This window comes from Callorhinchus milii, unplaced genomic scaffold (genome assembly GCF_018977255.1).
Source record: "Callorhinchus milii isolate IMCB2004 unplaced genomic scaffold, IMCB_Cmil_1.0 Scaffold7, whole genome shotgun sequence".
Lineage (NCBI taxonomy): Eukaryota > Metazoa > Chordata > Chondrichthyes > Chimaeriformes > Callorhinchidae > Callorhinchus > Callorhinchus milii.
In genome coordinates, this window is record NW_024704748.1 from 6,862,958 (window position 1) to 6,884,956 (window position 21,999).

Below are 21,999 nucleotides of genomic sequence, written 5' to 3' on the forward strand. Positions count from 1 at the left end.
CTGGAATTGAACCCAGGTCTCTCGCTTGCAAAGCAAGTGCTCTAACCACTGAGCTACAGGTCTCCACGCATATGCCACCTGCACGTGGAAATTCCAGTGTCTGGAATGGAATGCTCACTCTCCCCCTGGAGGGACACACCCTGCTTACCTATGAGTTTTCTACAGATCAGCCCATGTTTTAAAGGAATGACATATTGCAATATTCCCTTTTCAGTCTAGATCGTTCATTGTACGACATTTTCTCTCTGTTTTGTGCTAACCTCAAATCTCAAATCTTATAATAGCAATAAAAATCCTGCCATTTGGTTTAGTACCTTATCACTTCATTGAGATTTTTCAAATTGATTCACAGCGTATACTGTAAAGTGGATTGACTGTGTATTTTGTGGGCAAAATGTGACAGCTACTTTGCGGATAGCAATGTCCCACAAACAGCCATGGAGTGAATTACCCATTTTATTTGGGGGAATTTGTTGAGTAGGACACTGGAAGAAACCTTCTCTTTTTGAATAGTGTCAAGGGATCTTTAATGTCCATCTGAACAGGCAGACAGGACCTCAGTTCAACGTCTCATCCGAAGAATGGCTCCTCTGCCAATGCAATGCTCTCCCAGCACTACATTGGAGTCTCATCTTAAACTATGTGAATCCAAGTCCTGATATGGGACTTGAACCCACAACCTTCTGATTCAGAGAGTTCCACAGTGTGAAGGCATAAGAGTTTGAAGGCTCAACCACTAATGGTTGGACTGAGGGATGAAGAATCAGCAATAGTCATTAGAGTGAAGGGCATGGGCAGGAGAACAGGATTGCAGGCAGTTGCAGAGATAAGGAGGGGCAAGGACTTGAGGGAATTGTAGAGCTAATGAGGGGCAAGTTTGGAAAGGGAATTGAAAGTTAGAATGAGGACAATGAAGTCAATCTATTGGGACACAGAGCGAGCAGAGCCTGCGAGGTTGGGGATGGGGTGAATTTTCTTTGAGCTGTGAGTATCGCTTTTAGAAAGTCTATCAATCTCATTTCTGCTCTCTTTACTGCAGAAATCCCAGAACCATCCTATAAAGGAATCCTCTGTCCCATGTTCCACTTTAGCCACCAAAGGACTGGTTTCAATGAACTCGCTTACTGAAGTTGAAATGCTATTTCACTGTTGGTTGTGAATCCAAATGTTTTATGACCTAAAAAGCGCAAGGTTGTGAAAAATCGCCGAACAGCCTTAATCCAGACTGCGCCTGTGTGAAATTCAATGTGCTCACCTTAAGCAAACTTATTGCGTCATCAATGAAGGCTGATGTTTCTTTTTCTTTAAGGGTGGTTTATCTTCAAGTGAGCATGAATCATGGACTAACATTCATCTCCAGCTCTGTCAGCATCACTAGCATCTACTGTGTAAGTATGTCCATGGCACGATTCAATGTCATAAACATTAGTGAGAAAATAAATATCTGCACAAAATGTAATCAGGACAAACTTGCTGCCACCCCCCACCCTCACCCCGGCGTGACCTACAAATATTTGTGATGAACCTTAAATATGTTCTCTCTCATTGCTCACTCATCATCCAATAGATAGCAGTGTTCTGTTCCCATTAACTTTTTAATGTTTAGTAGGTTGGAGTGAAACAATTATTCAACATGCAGGTAAGGTTCATCTGAAAATGATTTCGATCTCTTTCCCTTCCCCCCTGGCTCCCAACCCCAGTTTGGGTGCACAGCCAATATTGCTAAGCTGAGACGTCCCTCCGACATTAAAAGTGCTATACAAATGTAACTGTGTTGTAAAAACAACTAGTAAGAAAGGTAGAAACCAGCAGCTACTGTGTAAGTATGTCAATGGCAGGATTCAGTGTCACAAACATTGAACCAAAAAGGTGTTGGTTGTCTGCCTCTCAGTGTCGAACAAACCCTTCTTGTACTCTCGACTGATTTCTTCCTTTCTGATCTTTCCATTTAACCTTTTCACCTGATAGACTCACTCATTCATCTTTGCAGAGCTGGTTTCTTTCTCTTCTCTGAGGCCTCCTATTTATTGAAGGGTCCTAAAGAAATTCTGCTCAGCTCACGCTTCTTCTCTGATTATCTTCCTTTGAGTAAGTTTCTATGTCTTTCCCTGGCACGGTCCAGCTGTTACATATTTCAAGCTGAATTGCAAATACCATCAGTCTTTTTTCTCTTTTCTGAATGCCTTGCTTCTCATAACTTTTTATTTCAGTGTTTTTAAGACCCATTATATGCAGGGTGAATCAAAAGTACTTACTTCGAGAGCGTTTAATTACTAATCACTTTTTTTTAAAAAGACATCATTCTTAGAGAGTGTGCAGTTATTACAGGAGATGTCATTCATTGTGTTTGTGAACCTTCTTGTCACTGAGTTGATATGTATAAATGTCTCCATTGGCAAGCAGTTTGAACATCTTATATAAATCTAGAGGGGCTTCAATTATGTGGAGAGACTAGAGAGGCTGGGATTGTTCTCCTTAAAGCAGACAATGTGAAGGGGAGCTATAATAGAGGTGTTCAAAATTATGAGGGGTTTTATAGAGTAAATAGGGAGCAACTGTTTCCTCTGAGGTGGGTTGGTAACTGGAGGACACAGATTTAAGATAGTTGGCAAAAAAGACAGAAGTGGGGTGGGGGGTCAAGGAGAATTGTTTTTTACCCAGGGATGTTGGTACGATCTGGAATGCACTGCCTGAAAGGGTGGTGGAAGCAGATTCGATAGCAGCTTTCAAAAGGGAATTGGATAGGTACTGAAAAAGGAAAAAAAAATTGCAGGGCTGTGGGGTACGAGCAGGGGAGTGGGACTAGTTGGTAACTCTTTCAAAGAACCAGCACAGACTCGATGGGCTGAATGAGCTCCCTTCTGTGCTGTAAGATTCTATGATACCTATGAGTAAGGACTTTTGATTCACCCTGTATAATTGTACATTTTTCTTCAAACAATGTCTTTTGCTAAACTGTTTGTTTTTTTAATCATTAGTCTGACGGAACAATCCTATTCATTTCACTGTTGGTCTTGTTGCTGCTCCTGGTGTTGATGTTGCTGTGGTGGTTCTGGCCTCTGTGTTGCACTGTGGTAAGCTCTCAGTCGCTGCTTTAGATGATATTTTTTGCCCAATCATTCCAGATTATGAGGAGAAATAAAATATCTCCGGACATAATTGCTGTGTGGAATTATTCATTTACCAGAAGCAAAACATTTGCACGCACGGACATCTGTTTGTGTGTATATTATACATTATAATACATTCTATATACTTGGGCACTCAATCCATGACTGTTTGTGGGACACTGCTGTGTGCAATTGGCTGCTGGGTTTCGCACACAAAATGTTACAGTCAATCCACTTCACAATATATTCTGTGAAGCGCTCTGAGACATCTCAATGACGTGATAAGCCGCTATATCAAATGCAAGGATTATTATTATATTCTAAGTGTCAGGCTGGCTCAGTTGGTAGGAATCTCGCCTCTGAGTCAGAAGGTTGTGAGTTCAAGCCCTGCATTGAGATTTTAAATTCACATCTAGATGACTCTCCGACTCAGTGCTAGAGGTGTGCTGCACTGTCAGCCTTTGAATGAGATGTTAAACTGAGGTCCCGTCTGCCTGGTTAGGTGATGTTAAAAGATCCTATGGCACATTCGAAAAGAGAAGGGAGTTTCTCCCAGTATCCTGGCCAACAATCCTCTAAATAGATTTGGAGATTCGCTTCATGGATGTTTGTGAAACATTGCTGAGTATAAATTGCAGCTACGTTCACCTACAAATATCTCTTTCTCTCTTTATAGTATTGAAAGGTCTCTTGGCAATGCATCAGTTATGTGTAATTTTAAAATGTTAATGATTACTGTACAGTTAATAGTAATAATACTTGCATTTGATTATAGCGCTTTTTGCATCATCTAAACATCTCAAAGCACTTCACAGAATAGACTGTAAAGTTTTTGGGTGAAATGCGGCAGCCAATTGCACACAGCAGTGTCCTACAAATAGTCGTGGATAGAAAATGACCAATTTCTTTTTTTAGTGCTAGTTACTATCACTGACACAACAAGCCACAATTTATTTAGTAATAAACTGTTATTTTTTGTCCTAGGTTATCAAAGGGCCGCCTCCTCCACTGTTCCCCTCAGATGTAAGTAATGCTTTCTTTTCGTTTGGTTATTTTCTTCAACTATGGGTTTAACAGTGAGATTTTTATATGAACACAGTACAGTGAAGCTCGCACGAGTCTTATCTTTCTAAATCGTAAAATCACAAAGTTGTACATTCACCTGAGCCCCGTTCAGCTTCCTATCAAAACCATTTAGATTTCTTTTCGCTGATTAGGATAATCGCAGGAATATCCTGACCCATCGACGCTTGCGCACTTTCCCGGCCGGCTGGATTGAATTGCGGGACACACAGTAATCCACTGACCCACGTGCAGAACTTCACTTCCTACAATTCAATGCGATTCCAACACTTGCCGGTATGTGCGCATGTGGTGATGGGTCAAGACGCATTGAATTGCAGGAAATGTAGTCTTGATCCATCACCGTATGTGCACTTACCGGCTGCATTGAATTACTCAGTGTAGATGATTGATTAAATCGGATTTTCTACGACTTATTATATAGTTTGCCTGCAACTCGGACTTTGCGTAAGTCATATTACGTGCTATGGCTCATCTAATACAGCTTGTGAATTTTACTGTATCGCTGTCATTTTATCCGAGTCCCGAATTTACTAAAGCCCACCTCTTCTGAATCCACAAGGATAGAGATACAGGTTTGTGATAAGTAGAGCCCAGGCATGGCTATTAATCATATATAATTACCTCTACTTCAGTTTGGTTTGTGTGGTGCAGTTAAATATCAGAGGCCCAGCAAAATAACATGTGCGAGTGGCAGGAGAGCAAGAGTTCAAGGCACATGGAAGAATTGTCTGCTTGTGCTGAGTGGGTTATATGAAAGGGCAAGGGTCAAAGATCTTAACACAGTGCCTTGCAAAAGGTCTTTGTGATACTCTGCCACTGAAGTTCACTTGTGTCCTGTACTGGAAAAAAAAAGTACAAATTGAAACATCTACAGGGAGGTCTGTGTGTGTCTCAGCAACCATCACAGAGGCAGAGCAGACACGAGTATAATATGCTGTTTGTCTTCACATAATGGTTTCCCTTTGCCTTGAATTATCAGAACTACTTGGCCTGAATGCATATACATGCGCTTGAAAATAGTAATATGAATCAGTCCTGAATCTGGCAAATGCCAAATGTTAGCTGTTGCTGGCTTTTTTCCTGGACGTTATGTCGCAAGAAAGACACAGAAATCCTTTCTTTTGCCTGGGGCTGAACATCTCCTTTGGTTTTTACTTGAGCCTTTTGTAGCAGCGTGAAACCGCTTGCTGTTTCAGATCTGCTTCAACTGACTGAACGGGTTTATGGAAAAGTGACGTGGGTGGAATTCAATTCCTCATTCCAATCCCTCCGCAACTTCACCCTACCCAACCTCTGCAGCCTCCTGCACCCATACCCGCCCACCCTAGCCACCCAGCGAACATCAGCCTGCATAAGGTGCCCTGCCTGATTCACCCCACCATTGGTGGGGGAGCTTTCTGTCTCTGCTTACTGATATGTCTACCCTCTTCTCCCCACCTTTAAAGCCCTCCTGAAGACTTTACTTTTTTAAAACCGTGTTTTTGGTCACTTTCCCCCAACTCCCCACCCAGCTTATCCAAACCTCTTTGATGGGCTATGAGCCATCCTCCTGACATGAAAGGCACTATAAAAATGTCAAATACTTAGAATTATATTACTTCTTTTTTTAAAAAAAAATTTGAACCACTGTTCAATCTACTTTACCATCAATCTTGTGAAGCACTTTGAGCCTTCGATAACTTGATAAGGTGCGATATAAAATGCGACGATTATAATTTTTATTATACTATAATCCATTATACACTGCTGTGCACAATTGGCTGCTGTCTTTCGCCAAAAATATAGTCAATTCACTTTATAGTATATTCGGTGAAGAACTTTGAGACGTCTCAACAACGTCATAAGGCGCTATATCAAATGCAAGGATTAATATTATTATTTGACTTTTATTATGTTCTTACCAAAGGACTCTGACGATGAATCAATGCCGAAGAAAAAATGGCCAACAGTTGACGCATCCTACTATGGGGGAAGAGGAGTGGGCGGTATAAAAAGGATGGAGGTAACTTCCTGCTTACTTCTATGCTTCCACTGTCAGCAAAAATAAACTGCTGTTTTGCAAAGAGCAGCAAATATTTAAGATACCTTCACTGGCTGCATCTGTTAAGGTATTGTTTGTCAGCCTGGTGCAGTGGTAGCACTCTTGCCTCCAAGTCAGAAGGTTGTGGGTTCAAGTCCCACGTCGCGGCTTGGAATCACATAATCTAATGCAAGGATTATTATTATTATTATCCTGTTCAAATGGATATTTAAGATCCATTTGAAAAAGAGAGAGGCGTTTCCTTCAGTGTTCTGACCAACAATCCTCCAGATAAAATTGGTTATTTACTTCAAGGACACAGCTATGTGTAAATTGCCTTCTGCATCCGCCTACAAAAGACAAACACTACATTTTACAGTAAATCCTGTGGCATATATTGATATGCCCTCCTGACATTAAAGCGTGTTTCTCCTGGTGTCCTGGCCAACAATTCTCCAGATAAAATTAGTTATTCATTTCAGGGCTGTGTGTGAGACACTGCTGTGTGCAAATTGGCTGTCACATTTGCCTCCAAATATGTAATAATAATAATAATAATCCTTGCATTTGATATAGCGCTTTTCACGTCAGGAGGACGTCCCAAAGCGCTTCACAGAACACACTGTAAAGTGAATTGACAGTATATTTGTGGGCGAACGCGGCAGCCAATTGCGCACAGCAATGTCCCACAAACAGTCGTAGATTGAAAATGACCAATTTATTATTGTTTTTGGAGGGATTATTATTAGGTGTGTGGAGTAAGGAAACTTGCCCAAGGTTTTGCCCTGCCTGGAATTGAACTCAGGTCTCTCGCTTGCAAAACGAGTGCTCTAACCACTGAGCTACAGGACTCCACAGTCACCATACTTAACGGTAAAAATTCTGTGAAGCACTTTGAGATGTTTCGATGACATAAGGCACTTTATCAAATGCAATTATTATTGTTATCAATAAATTCACTGAATGCTTATTTGAACTTTGCTTCTAACATGTAAGAAAAATCCCGCATTTGATGTAGCGCCTTATCACGCTGTTGAGATGTCGCAAAGCGCTTCACAGAACATGCTGTAAAGTGAATTGACTGTATATTTTGGGGCAAAATACATCAAAGTAAGGGAAAATTGACTGGCAGGTCATGCAAGCCACCTGTTCTGGCTGACATAGATTGGCAATTCCTCCTCTCAAATTCCAGTAGAAATGTCCTGGAGTTCTCTTTAGAAACACCAGAAGCAGATGCAAACCTGCTTTGTGGCTGCAGTGTACAAGAGGGAATCTGGACTGTAACCTCTTTGCACAGGTGATCTTGTGGATCCAGTTACTTAGCAATGCATTACTTGCACAAGCACACACTTGTTAAATTGTGCCAAAACAAGGGTGGGAATGGGGGGGCGGAATGGCTTCTTAACAATATAGCAGTGGAAAAGTGTCCAGCAGCGATAGGAAAATCTTTCTAGTTACAGGGAGTCTTTGTACAAATAATATGAATTTAAATGAAAGCCAGGAACAGCACATGAAGGTATGCAGAATGTTAATAACGTGCTTGATGTGAAATGGGCTGGCACTCAGCACTGAGAGACTGTGTCATAAAAATATTAATAATGAGGGCCGTAAACGTTTGATTTTCAATTTTTGCTTTCTGAGGAGAATATAGTCCAAGGGGAACTTTTTTTGGAAAACAATGCAAGACAATTGAAAACGGACCCGATAGAGGTGGTTAAAATTACGATAGAATTTGATAATAAGAACGACGCCAACAAAATGACCATTTAGATAGCGCCTTTCAAGTCAGGAGGACGTCCCAAGGCACTGGACAATCAATGTTTCGGCCCGAGCTCGGGATCGGGGAGGGTGGAGTGCAGGGGAGGGAAGGAGCGTGATCGGCGCCACAGTCGAAGAGGAGGGTCTTGAAGAAGGCAAGGGAGGGGGCAAGATGGAGGGACTGCGGGATGGAGTTCCAGAGGGTAGGAGTAGAGTGTCTGAAGGCCCACGTGCTAATGGTGAGGCGGGCAAGTCGGGGGACATGATGCAGGCCAGAGCCCGCTGAGCGGAAGGAATGGGGATGTTGTTTGGGGGTTAGGAGTTCGCAAAGATAGAGGGAGCAAGGCTATGAAGTGCTTTGAAGGTGAGGACCAGGATCTGAACTGTATATATCCTCCCAAGTGATAGGAAGCCAGTTGAGTCAGGCGAGGATGCATGTGATGGCGGAGTTTGGTGTGGGAGAGGACATGGGCTGCAGAGTTGCGGATGATCTGCAGCCTACAAAGGGAGGAGTTGGGGAGGCCGACAAGCAGAGAGTTTGCATAGTCGAGCTTGGATGTTATGAATGCATGTATGAGGGTCTCAGCGGTTTGTGGTGTGAAACAGTGGCGGAGCCGGGCGATGTTGCGGAGGTGGGGGAAGGCAGAGCGGGTCATTGCATGGATGTGGGATGGAAAGGATAGTTGAGTGTCAAACAAGACACCAAAGTTCTGGATGGTGATGTTGTCAGTGCCTGAGGTGTGGAGGTGCTGATGGGAACCAATCAGGAGAGCCTGGGTCTTGTTGACGTTCAACTGCAGAAAGTTAGCTCTCATCCAGGACTTGCTGTCTGACAGACATTCTGTCAGGACAGCAGTGGTCCTGGAGTCGAGCGTGGAGGCAGAGAGGTAGAGTTGGGCGTTGTCCGCATACATGGATAAGGTGGATGTTGGCAGTTTGTTTCCATTTGTTGGTGAGTCCAGAACAAGAGGGCATAGGAACACAAGTAGGGCATTCAAGCCTGTTCCGTCATTCTATTAGATCACGGATATCGTAAATTACTCTAGATTAGCTATTTATCTGCTTTTGCTCCGTATCCCTTGATACACTTACCTAGCAAAAATCTAATGACCTCAGTCTTGAAATTCATATTGATCCAGCATTCACCGCCTTTTGGGGGAGAGAGTTCCAGATTTCCACTTCCCTTTGTGTGAAAAAGTGCTTCCTGATATAAGACAGCTGGTAACAGATCTAATAGAGAATTTAAGAGGAACTTCAACCAAGAGAGCATGGTGTGACTGTAGAACTCACCTCCAGAAGCCGTGTTTGAAGCAAAAAGTATCAATGTTTTTAAAAAGAAACTTGATGGACAGGCGAAGGAGAAGGTGACAGAGGGTATAGGAGACGGGAGTAGGAGGGGTGGAGGCTCATGTGGATTATAAACATTGGCACAGGCTAGTTGAGCTGAATAGCCTGCTGCCGTGCAGAATCATATCTGTGCAGCAAATCATGTATTCTGGGGCTTTAACAATTATAGCATCGGGTTAACAGTAAATAGAGACGAGTGAACTTGTTACACATCATGTGCACAGACTTGGAGGCCAAAGCCAATGATTCAATATGAATCCTTGCAAAGTTGCCGCATTTCGCCCACAAAGCGCACACAGTCACTCCACTTTACAGTAAATTCTATGAGACATCTCAATGACGTAATAAGGAGCTGTATAAAAATGCAAGGATTATTGTTATTTAATCAATGCTATTTCAAGCCCCTTTGTTTTTCCCTTCAAAGCTGCCCACAGCCTTGCTCTTTACCATGCCCTGGTCCACACATTTTGCCTTTCCTTCTCGTTTTCAGTTTCATTAATTGAAAACAAATTTTCTGCCGTACATTACAGATGCTTTTAATGATGTTTGCATATGTCCAACAAATTACGAGCACATTTATTGGGATTAAGATGATGTTGAAAAGATATTAACAACGGAACATTTCACAGTTATCGTAAATTACTCTAGATTAGCTATTTTAACAATAATAAGTCGTGCATTTGATATAGAACTTCAGCACATTGTTGAGACATCTCAAAGCGCTTCACAGAATATACTGCAAAATGAATGGACTGTGTTTTGTGGGCAAAATGTGGCAGCAAATTGCGCATAGTAGTGTCCCACAAACGGTCATAGATTGAATGACCCAATACTTTTTTTTCCCCCGAGGGTTTATTAAAGCAATCGACCAATCAACTAACAATCAGGTTCCTACTTACTGCTAGGTAAACAGAGGTGTGTGGAGTAAGGAAACTTGCCCAATGTTTCACCCCGTCTGGGAATCGAACCCGAGTACTCTCATTGAAATATTCAACAATCTAACCAGCAGTGTCTAAAAATTATATCTCAGATCCAACCATAACTGTAACTTAACCTGTGGAATCCTGTAGCTCAGTGGTTAGAGCACTCGCCTTGCAAGCGAGACACCTGGGTTCAATTCCAGGCAGGGTGAAACCTTGGGCAAGTTTCCTTACTCCACACGCCTAATAAAATATCCCTCCAAAACAAAAAAAATAATAAATTGGTCATTTTCAATCCACGACTGTTTGTGGGACATTGCTGTGCGCAATTGGCTGCCGCGTTTTGCCCACAAATATACGGTCAATTCACTTTACAGTCTATTCTGTGAAGTGTTTTGAGACATCGAGAAGATGTGAAAAGCGCTATATCAAATGCAAGCCATGAATTATTATTATTATTTCTTTTAAAAATATTCTGCTCCCTGGCTTTCTGAATTTTCTCTTAAATACATTGATTTGCATGATGCTATTTGAATCCAGGCTTGACTATACAAACTTAACTATACAAAGGCTATTGGCCTCCTCAACTCCTCCCTCCATAGGCTGCAGATCATCCAGTACTCTGCAGCCCGTGTCCTCTCCCGCACCAGGCTCCATGACCCTATCAATCCATCCTCTCCCGACTCCATTTGCTTCCCATTACACAGAGGATGCAGTTCAAGATCCTGGTCCTCACCTTCAAAGCCCTCCATGGCCTTGCTCCCCCCTACCTCTGCGACCTCCTAAACCCCTACCAACCTGCCTGCTCCTTCCCCTCAGCGGACTCTGGCCTGTTTCACATCCCCCGCCTCGCTCAACCCACCTTTGGTGGGTGGGCCTTCAGCCACTCTGCCCCCACCCTCTGGAACTCCACCTTCAGTCTCTCCATCTCGCTCCCTCCCTTGCCTCCTTCAAGACCCTCGTCTTCGACCATACCTTCGATCAGCCCCCTACTCTCCATCCTCCCCGATCCCCAGCTTATGTCCGAAAGACTGTCAAGTGCCTTGGGACGTCCTCCCGATGTGAAAGGTACAATACAAATGTAATTTTGTTGTTGTTGAATCCTAAGATGAATCTTCATGGAAATTTATAGCACAAAAGGTGGCAAATCAGCCCATCGAGTTTGCTCTCAGAGCAAAGTGTTCATTCAATCCCACTACCCTGCCCTCAGGTTATACTCCTTTACCCTTCATATATTGTCTACTTCCCTCTTGACGCACAATGGACTCTGCCTCAACCACTTTACTTGGTGGAGCAGGTTTGATTCTCTGGCAGTGCGAAACCTTAGGCAAGTTTCCTTAATCTGTGGTGTAATTGCTGTGTTTCTTGGATCAGGTGCGTTGGGGGGACAAAGGTTCGACAGAAGAGGGTGCAAAACTGGAGAAACCTAAAAACGCCGTTGTCAAAATGCCAGACCAAGAGTTTGAGCCCCTGGATCCCAAGCCATTTAAACGTGGACGGAAACTCCCCCAACAAAGGAAATGGTACACCCCAGTAAAGGTAATTTATGACTCCTTGTTGTACACATTGCACTTTTGGCAGAATTTCTGATTTGGAAGAAGTTCTAGTCTGGTTTGAGTATTTTTTTTTGGAAAAAATAAGAGGAAACAACACTTGCAATTTTATGCAAAATGCTATTGAACCACATTAGCTATTTGATCAGATTTTTTTTCCCAGAACAAACTGGCCCAGAACGACATCAAAAGTGTAAATACTAAATTGCAAGAGAAAAGTTTTAAAACATGGAGTTAATTTTTGGGGCCACAATTTTCCACTTGGGCAGCTCAAGAGACTCGTGCGGACATTTGTGCTGTGAAATAGTTTCAGCTTTGGCACTCGCCAACCATGTCATCACAATCTATTGCTAAAACCATCTTGAGTCATCAACATAGGTTGTGCAGGAGTACAAGACGGAAGGACTCTGGAATGCAGGTTCAGAGCAGGGTGAGGGGTGAGAGGGAAATGGCTGCAAGCTTTCCCACCTGCTTTATTGAGAGGAGGTTGCAGTCGGCTCAGTAAATAACAGACGTTGGGTGGAGTGAAGCCACGGTGGCATTTGAAAGCAACAACAAACATCTTGCATTCAATGCATGGCTTAAAGGTGACAATAGGATGAATGTGGAATAGCCATGAATCATTCTTTTACATCCCCTGGAGTAAAGTGCAGTGGAATGTTTTTCCTCAGTGAGTGTAAATCCTGGGACCTGACATTGTGTGTGTGTGTTTATCTAGGGCAAATTGGATGCCTTGTGGGCTCTTTTTCGCAGAGGCTACGATCAAGTATCTCTGATGAGGCCACTGCCTGGGGACAAGGTAAGAAATCACTTATGAAAATAACTCATAAAGAAGCAAAGAGCATCAAAGGGTGCACAGCAGAGGCAGCAGACAGGAGGAGACTGACTTTCTGATAATTTTTCTGGGATATAAACTGTTATCAAAGTATTTGAGCAACTAAGTTTCAATTTGTCCTGATTAGCAGTCAGGCTCCTTTATCTCACTTTTTTTTTAGGAAGTTAAGAGTGAAGACCTGGGACTGTGTGTGTGTGTGTGTGTGTGTGAGAGAGTTATACATACTTTGTGTGGTAAAGTTATATGCACATTACATTTGGAATGCGTCACACTGACAGTATATGTGAGAGCAAGAACCTTTTACAGTTTAAATATCTCACGCAAAATATGCGTCAAAGCTTTCAGTCATCAGAAATGTTATAATTAAAGTTTTATTTATTCATTCTCGACTGCGGGTCAAGTGCAGGCTTGTGTAGTAAGTGTACACGTGGACAAAGCACACACAGTCCATGCGCTTACTCTGCCTCCAGTACAGTAAGCACTGTATATTCGGGCCAGAGCAGCAATTCTGTTGCGGTTAGACTCCAGGTCTCGATAGAATCCGACACCCACCCAGCTTGTTAAAAGGCATGGCTGGACCAGGCAGACTGTTCCTGCTGTCCAATAATATGATTATAATTGAACCAGGATTTTTGAGAGCAATATTCTTTCTTGTTGCAATTTGTCGTCGGTTGGGGTAGGGGGAAAAAATAGTCACGATATTTCACAAACGTCTGAGATTTTACTTAAACTGACAGCGGTTTTTGAACTTGGCAAATTTCAGGATTAAGTTATTTTTCTTTGCTTCTAAAATGTTTTACCAATTTTTTAAAAAATGTTTTAATAATCGGATGTGCAGGTGTCGTTTCTCAACCGCTTTGCTGCGATTTCATTGAATAGGTCGCCATGACGTATTGAGTGCAATCTGCAGTGAATTCACTGCTGTGCGCAAATTGGTTGCCACATTTCACCCACAAAAATAAGTCGATCCACTTCACAATATATTCTATGAAGCGCTTTGAGACGTCTCAACGACGTGATAAGGTGCTATATCGAATGCAAGAATTCTTATTATTTATTATTAATTAAAGATCCTCACCCTCGTGTTCCATTCCCGCTACGTCCTCATCCCACCTTGCCCTCCACAGCTTCCTACAAGGAGCTTCTCCCAGCGTCCCGGTCAATAATCCTCCGGTTAAATAGGTCATTCAACCCCATGTGTGTTGTGGGGCTGCGTACAAGTTGGCTGCGTGTTTGCCCTGCAAAAGCGCATTCACCACACTTCACAGTAATTATTGTAAAACGCTTCGAGAAATTTGAGTTACGGGCACTACATCAAAGGCAAGTATTATTTTCTCATGAATCATTTTTTATGCTATGCATTTATCTGAGGCTCAGCAACCAATGTCTATACAGGCAGCGGGGGTGGGGGAAAAAAGAGGAATAAGAATGAATTGTGAATATGTTAACCAAACGCAATGCAATTTAGAGTTTTGAGAGTTCCAGAGATCAGAGACATACGGGATGAAAGCTGACCCACCGATCTCTGCACTGATGTGTCTTTTGAAAAGTTATACTGTTGTGAAACTGTCAGAAGCAGCAGGTAAAGCCAACACCACCAAGCACGCACATTTCAGTGCAGGGAGTGCCACTGAAGAAAATTGCTGCTATTTCCCACTGAACCTTGTAAGAGGTTTTCCAGGGATGCGTAATGCTGGAAAATGTGAATCCAAATGAATCATTCCATGGGAATATGCTTTTGGCATCTTTTTTTTCTCACCAGTGAAAACTTGTGAAATAGTGTCAGTGAAAGTTATTTTTAGGGTTATATTAGGCTGAGCATTGTGCTTATAAAATACCACCGTCAATTTGTGCAGGTTATGCCATGTCATTTCAGTTTAATGTCAATGCTTCGTCTACACATGTAATCCGAGTCAAGTGAAGGACAAATTGAAATGTTTTGTGTCTAAAATTTCTCGTTGGAGTAAAGCACAGCAGCAACAAATCCTCAGTTGATCCACAAGAATTTTAATTTGTGTGAGGTCTGGTTATTTTAATTGTCAACTCACTTTACAATATATTGTGTAAAGTGCTTTGAGACATCTCAATGACGAGCTAAGGCACTATATCAAATGCAAGGATTATTATTAATTCAGAAGGGAAAAAGGAGATGCTTATTTTTAGTTGGGGTGATCATTTTTGGATTTCTGTGTGCTGTTGCATAATGCATGGATTTTCTTCCGCCTCTTGGAAGGAAATCCCCTTTGAGATTTGTAAATAGGCAGCACAAGCCCAGCTGTTTCCTGAAACTGCATCCTGTCTCACACAAAATCCACTTATTAAACCCATTTAGTTTTCCTTGCCAGCTCCTCTCTTCTTCCCATGCATGCATACATACATACATACATATCAAGGCACCAATTGAGTCATAACCTTAAATATTCACAAAACCAGCACTGGAGACCCAACAGAGTTCATACTCAGTCTGAATGACATTTGGAGGGTAAAAGAATAGACCATTATATGCTGAAAGAAAACACACCATAAACAACTGGTGGGCGGTTGGCAGAAGAGTGTAGATAATTGAATCATGATAGCTGGGATGAAAATCTGCCCTTAGTCCCAGCTGTAAAATTATGTGCATGCTTCAGCCAGCATCAAAACAGTGATGTGGCAAGCATCCTGGAGTTCCCCAAACATCTTCGAACCCTACATTCTGTATATTTAACATATTATTTTAAAGCCCACATTCAGAGGTGAAGGGGCAAAAATAAAATGGAAAAAAAAATCAGCCAAATAGTGATTCAAGTCACAAGAAGATGTGGTGACGTCAGTATTTTACCACATCACCCAAAATAAGCAGATTTCCTTCCCCCACTCCATACACCCACCCACTCTCAAATTCCCATTTGACCTTCATTTTCTCAGAAGCAAGGGAGATTTTGTGACAGATGTTTGCCGTGACTTTCGCCAATGGGAAAAGTGTAAAATCGTGACATTTAAAGCCACTTTCAGCCTGCTTAGAGAGAAAAAAAAACTTGCTTCAGAAATGTTGCTTTGACCAACAAGATGCGTGGCTGTGGCGTTAGACTGAGTAGTCAGCATGTGTTTTTAATCTGCACAGAAATGTTAACTATATGCCTAATATTTCTTAAACCAGGTCCTGTAAGCTCCAAAAGCAAAACTCTTAACTGCACCATATTCAATTTATGACAGATTTGAGGAGGTTTTCTGGTTCCAACGCAATAACATGTGAAAACACCCATGGTATTACAGTGTTTGACTCCTAGCAACCCTGAATTGGAGGCTTTACTGGCAATGCAGATTGTTTCACCTTGAATAGAGAATCTGGCCAGCGCTAAATGGAGCATTGCACAATGTCAGTCACTTGGGAAGAAATTGTTTAACACATTAAACATAGTCGAATGTAATTTTCTGCTAAAATGTCTTCATGTCAAAAAACATAAATGGTATTGATCAAGTACATTGTGAAATGTTTAATGAGAGATTGGGGAAGGAAAGATGAAGTGATGGAGTGTTGTGCAATTCTCTGTCTCTCTCTCTCTCTCGCCCCCCAACTCTCTCTACCAAGGCTTTTTCCCACGGTTATTCCTCCCAAACTTATTTCCTCCCTCTTTTACCTTTGATTACATTAAAATGTCTCCAGTTCTTTGAGTTTGGCTCTCCGTCTGCATCTCTGCCACAATTCTACAGCCACCACATCTTTGTCTCTTGAGGCGCTTAGAGTTTGGGCTGGCTTTTCTATCTCTCTCTCTGTTCCCTCCTCCCGCACCCACTCCGCCCACCAGCCCTGAGCTCATGGACGTAGGTTTTACAGATCTTCTCATCAAATAGAGATTCCAGCCTCTACCCAAATTTCCTGTCATCAGGACAAACCTGGCCAAGTAAAAAGCAAACACAACCAATTCTCCACGGAATAAATTCAGGTCAGTCGAGCAAATGTGCGTGGATCCAAGTCTCTGATCTTTCAGAGAAACTGTAAAAAATCATCTGCCAAAGAAAGCAACCAAGAGACCCTGCAACTCATGACGTTCAATATTCTCAGCAGCGTCAGCTTCCAAACAAAAACCACAACAGAGCTGTAACTTCCTGCCCTTCGTAATGTCTGTCTACACAGCAGTGAAATGGCTTATCCTAACCAAATTTGTGAATGCAAGGAAAACAAGGCTATTTTAAGCTGAGGAGCATACAGACAGTATCCTCACAGACATGCTGAGCTGTCTTCTTCCAACTTAAGCAATGCGCATCAGCACATGGCATTATTAGAGATTAAGACATCTCAGGATATAAAAGTCCCCTTTAAGATATCTTCTCTCAAGACTGAAGAGTCTTGGCCTGTCTGATCTTTCCTCATAGCTCATTTCTTTAACACTAATGCCTCAGCAGCCCTTATGTCACGGTAACAAGAATTCTATAATAATAATAAAAAATCCTTGTATAATTGCAGAGGACAAGTTTGCAGGGCTATGGGAAGAGAGTGGAGGAGTGGGATTGAATTGGGTAGCTCTTTTCAAAGAGCTGGCACAGACATGATGGGCCGAATGGCCTCCTTCTGTGCTGTATAATTCTATGATTTGATATAACAGGTTTCACACCAGGTGGGTGTCTCAAAGCGCTTCACAGGATACACTGTAAAGTGCAGTGACTGTGTGTAGAAGTGGCATAAACACATCCAAGTCCAAAATTTTTTTTATTTTTAATCCTTATGAGCATAAAAAATAATCTGCCACTACAGATCCAAAAGGAATTAGGAGGAATTTCTTCACACAGAGGGTGGTGAGAATGTGGAAGGCATGGTTGAAGCAGAAAGCATCAGTGCATTTACGAGGAAACATGATGCATCCATAAGGGAGAAGGGAATAGAGGAATATGGGTGTGGGGTGGTGGGGGGGAATATAAAAACTGGCACAGACTAGTTTGACCGAATGGTCTTTTCGGTCCAAAAACCATAGAATCTCACACCCTAGAAGGGGGCCATTCGGCCCATTGTCTCAGCTCTTACCCCATAGCCCTCCAAATATTTCCTTTAAGTACATACCCAATTCCCCTTTGAAAGCCACTTAAGTTTTTTGGTTAACTCTTTTTTGACTCTGCCCTTTTATACTACATTTTAATATTGCTAACACTTAGACAACCTCCTTTTTAAGGACATTTGAGTTGATATCGAAAATCATCGTCATGGTTTCGGGTTTGAACTTGTTTTCACTGGAGCAGAGAAGATTAAGGGGTGATCTGACAGGTCTTCAGGATTATGATGGGTTGCGACAGGGTAAACGGTAACAGATAACTGTATTTCCACTGGCCGATAACTCAGTGACAAGAAGGTAGGCCATAAATACAAGATAATCATATGAAATAATTAACAGGGCGGTTGAGGAACATTTGTTACACAAGTTGGAATGTGGAATTCTTCGCCTCAAACCAGTGTCAATGCAGAGTTCAATTCTTTGAAAATAATTTTTGAAGCTTTAAATAAAAGGAATGCGAAAGGGTATAAAGAGTGAGCACGAGAGTGGGATTGGACTGAGTGGTTCAAGTGGGGAAAGAAAACAGGCTTAACAGTGAGCGAAATCAATTCAGTAGTAATTCGGATTATTGTATCGATTTGTTTAATTCCCTTCTCAAAACCTTTTAGGAAACCTGCTTCACCTATCTTTTTTCCCGACAAAATATAGTCAATTCACTTTATATTATATTCTGTGAAGTGCTTTGAGACGTCTAGAAGACATGATAAGGCGCTATATCGAATGCAAGGATTATTATTATTACCTATTTTGGTAGAGCATTCCATGTCCAAAAGACCATCTGTGTGCAATTAAATCTCCTAACCTCTCCCTTTGTTTTTCTGGTAATGATTTTAAATCAATGCCCCTACTTTAGAAATTCACCAACCAGTGGAAATAGTTACTCTCTGCTCACCTGACCAAAACTTCTCATAACAGCAATATTGACCGTCGAGTTCCAGATTGATGCAAGAAAGGCACTTAGGGTAAAACCTTTGAAATAAATACAAGAAGGCATGATTCAAGCATGAACAAAAGGAAAAGTATAAATGGGTTGTCAAATTTTTTGCAATGGATTGTTAACTATCTAGACAGATACTTGGCAAGTGGGGGGTGGTGGGGGAGAAGACATGTTAAGGCTTGCGGGTTCTCTGCTGGAATGTTAGCAGTGCTGCTGCTGAGAGAACGTCCTTTATAAACACAACAGCGGACAAAGTTACATTCGACCTAAAGAAACACACAGAGGTTGTCATGGAAGTGAATGCTAAGTGTGGATGGAAGCGTCTCATAGAACTGCTGAATGCAATGGCTTCAATGCATTGTCTCCAGGAGTTGCTTTTGTGAGCCACTTAGAGGAAACTCACAATACAAGCCAGCATCTAGGTGGTCTAATGGAATAAATCCCTCAGTAGACGGGCCTGAAAAGAACATGAGGCCGTTTCACAAGATGATATTCAGAAACAGGCATTCAGGCGTGATGTCCTCAGGAAAGGACTAAACAAATTGCTGTGATTGATTGGGCTCAAGTCAGGGTGAGGGCAACGCCTGCTGCCTCAACACTTGGCCAAAGAAAAGGCAATTTGGAGAGCAGTCCGCCAACAGGCTAACACAAGGATGAACATATGGGACGGAACAGAATGGGGCAGTATGAATACTGCACAGATGTGAGTGGAGGTAAGGGAGTCATCCCATATGGTGCCTTACTGGTCTTCGGTTGGTCATGAATGGCAATAAGCATTAGTTCAAGGCAGCGGAGAGATTTACTGTCAGAACTAATGATGGACGCACGGAGAGCTGAATGTAAGCAGACTGATAAGCTGCTTCTTAGGGGCGACAGGCTGAGCTGCCGACTGCAAACAGGGAAACAGACAGCTGTCACGGCTAGGATCATTAGTCCAGTCTCCAACAATGCAACTCTGACACCTTGGTTTAAAGATTTAATGCATACCAGACTGCAAGAGCACAATATGCCAGGGGTATTGCATTAGAGTAATTATTATCCGTCATACCTCATTAATCTTTTCATGAACTCGAGAGTGTGGAGGAGGTGGGGTTATACGAGTGTAGTTGAAATCATTTGTGGAGCGATCAAAATACTGCAGCAGGGAGGGGGGATTTTAAAAGAATACATCTTCATCTAAAACCTCACTGATACATTTTCACGAAATTTAGTTGTTTGGTGCATGCAATAAATAACATCTACCTTATGGGCGGTGGGGGGAAGAGAGAATTGCCATTTGAATGTGAATAATCCTTATAATAATAATAATCCTTGCATTTGATATAGCACCTTATCACGTCTTCGAGATGCCTCAAAGTGCTTCACAGAATATACAAAAAAGTGAATTGACTGTATTTTGTGGGTGAATCCTGGCAGTCATTTACAAAGTATTCCTGATCCTAAATTAGTCCAATTCTGCTTTATCTGCGCATCTCACTCACTGCTTCTGGCTTTGCAATGTTAAGCTTTTAAAAAAAATGTTTTGAAAGATTCTTGTACCAAACTGATATTGCTTTGCAGATTACCAGTGTCAGAATCTGGAAAAAAAAACATCAGGTTGAGTTTCAAAGGCAAGTGTAATAACAGCTTGCTTTTTGGGGGGGTTAGCCAGGTGTCTAACACACGCAGCAGCATCATCCTTAAGAGAATTTAAACTAGGCAGAGTTCCACAAATGTAACAGTATTTATTGCTCATCTTTCAGGGGGGCATAATAATCTTTGCTTTTGACATAGCGCCTTATCACGTTGTTGAGACGTCTCAAAGCACTTCACAGAATATACTGTAAAGTGAATTGACTGTATTAAAAATCTCGAAGCGCTTTACAAAATATTCAGTAGTTTGATCAGAAATGAAGTGAATGTGGGTATATAGGCAAACTCGACAGCTAATCTGCACCAGCAAATTGCCCCATGAGACAACAGCAAGACATGTAGCCTATTGATTTCAATCAGTTCCTTCCACGTCTGTGTAGGTAGAACGATGTTCAAAAGATTGTTGAGCAAAGCCTTCCTGCACAGCAGTAAACATTATATTTCAATATGGGAATTGAACACAGATGTCCAGATTTCTAAAGTCTTAAGGCAGCTTGCCTCAGTAATAATCCTTGCATATGATATAGCACTTTTCACGTCTTCTGGACGTCTCAAAGCACTTCACAGAGTATATTGTAAAGTGAATTGACTGTATATTTTGTGAGCAAGTAGATAATTGATAAGAGCAAATTTATAATTTGTTTTGCAACAGGACTGAACAAATCCCACAAGTTTATCAAACGCAAAGCAAAGCCTTCAATCAAAACTTTCCCAATCAGCACATCACGTTCAAACATTTTTAAAAAAAATTTGGTCAGCCGGGTGTCTGACACACGCGGAAACTCGTCCCCATGCTTAGGAGTATCCAAACCAAGCTGAGAATTCCATGCATCCCACTTACACATGGAAATCCCAGAGACAGATTATTGGAATGGGATACTCTCTCTCTGGATGGACACATCCTGCTTACCTAATTCTGGAAAGTATTAGGCGCAGGTTGCCATTGATATTGCTGTCCGGCAAGCTTTCCCGATTCAAAAATTACAAGGAGTCCTGGAACTCTTAAATTGCTAGCAGTCAAACATGTGCCTTATAACAGGTTCAGAACTGATTTGCTGACCAAAACGAAAGTTGCCTGATCCACTTGGGTAAACATGAGAAATTCCAAGTCCCATCAAAGATTCATGTCATAGAATCATTCAACACAGAAGGAGGCCATTCAGCCCATTGTGTCTGTGCCGGCTCTTTGAAAAGAGGTATCCAAATCAGTCCCACTCTTCCACTCTCTCCCCATAGCCCTGCAAACTTGTCCTCTGCAAATAATTATCCACTTCTCTTAAAAGTTGTTATCAAATCAGCTTCCACTGAGAATAATCCTAGTATCTCTAGCCTCTCCTGATAACCGAAGTTATGTCAAGCATTTGTATGCTTATGTGGTATTGAAAAGAAAAAAAACATGCCCCACAGAAATTCAGGCAAGATCTTGGAATAACAAACATGTGGGCTTTCAGTCAAGTTGTAAAGGAACATATAATAGGATATCTATCAAAGTACAACGCAATAGATGCATGAAATTCCACATAATATAATCCTTGCATTTGATATAGCGTCTCATCACATCTTCAAGACGTCTCAAAGCACTTCACATAATATAACTGTAAAGTGAATTGACTGTATTTTGTGGGCGAAATGTGGCAGCCAATAGCGCACAGCAGTGTCCCACAAACAGTCATGGAATGAGTGACCAAATTGTTACTTTTTTTTAATTTTTGAAGGAACTTTTAAAATAAAAATTAGGAAAGTGCCGTGAAGGCTGAAACCAGGTGAAATTTGG

At 41.8% G+C, this 21,999-nt stretch overlaps 1 protein-coding gene across 2 annotated transcripts in view; it reads left to right on the plus strand.

Moving 5' to 3' along the window:
* antxr1c (ANTXR cell adhesion molecule 1c) overlaps nt 1-21,999 on the plus strand; it is a 55,118-nt gene that overhangs the window by 26,929 nt on the left and 6,190 nt on the right. For both annotated transcript variants that reach the window (XM_007904590.2, XM_042337083.1), the window contains 6 exons: nt 1,310-1,388; nt 2,979-3,074; nt 4,095-4,133; nt 6,103-6,198; nt 11,616-11,780; nt 12,513-12,593. In XM_007904590.2, coding sequence (XP_007902781.1) covers nt 1,310-1,388; nt 2,979-3,074; nt 4,095-4,133; nt 6,103-6,198; nt 11,616-11,780; nt 12,513-12,593 — 556 coding nt within the window. The remainder of the gene's footprint in view (nt 1-1,309; nt 1,389-2,978; nt 3,075-4,094; nt 4,134-6,102; nt 6,199-11,615; nt 11,781-12,512; nt 12,594-21,999) is intronic.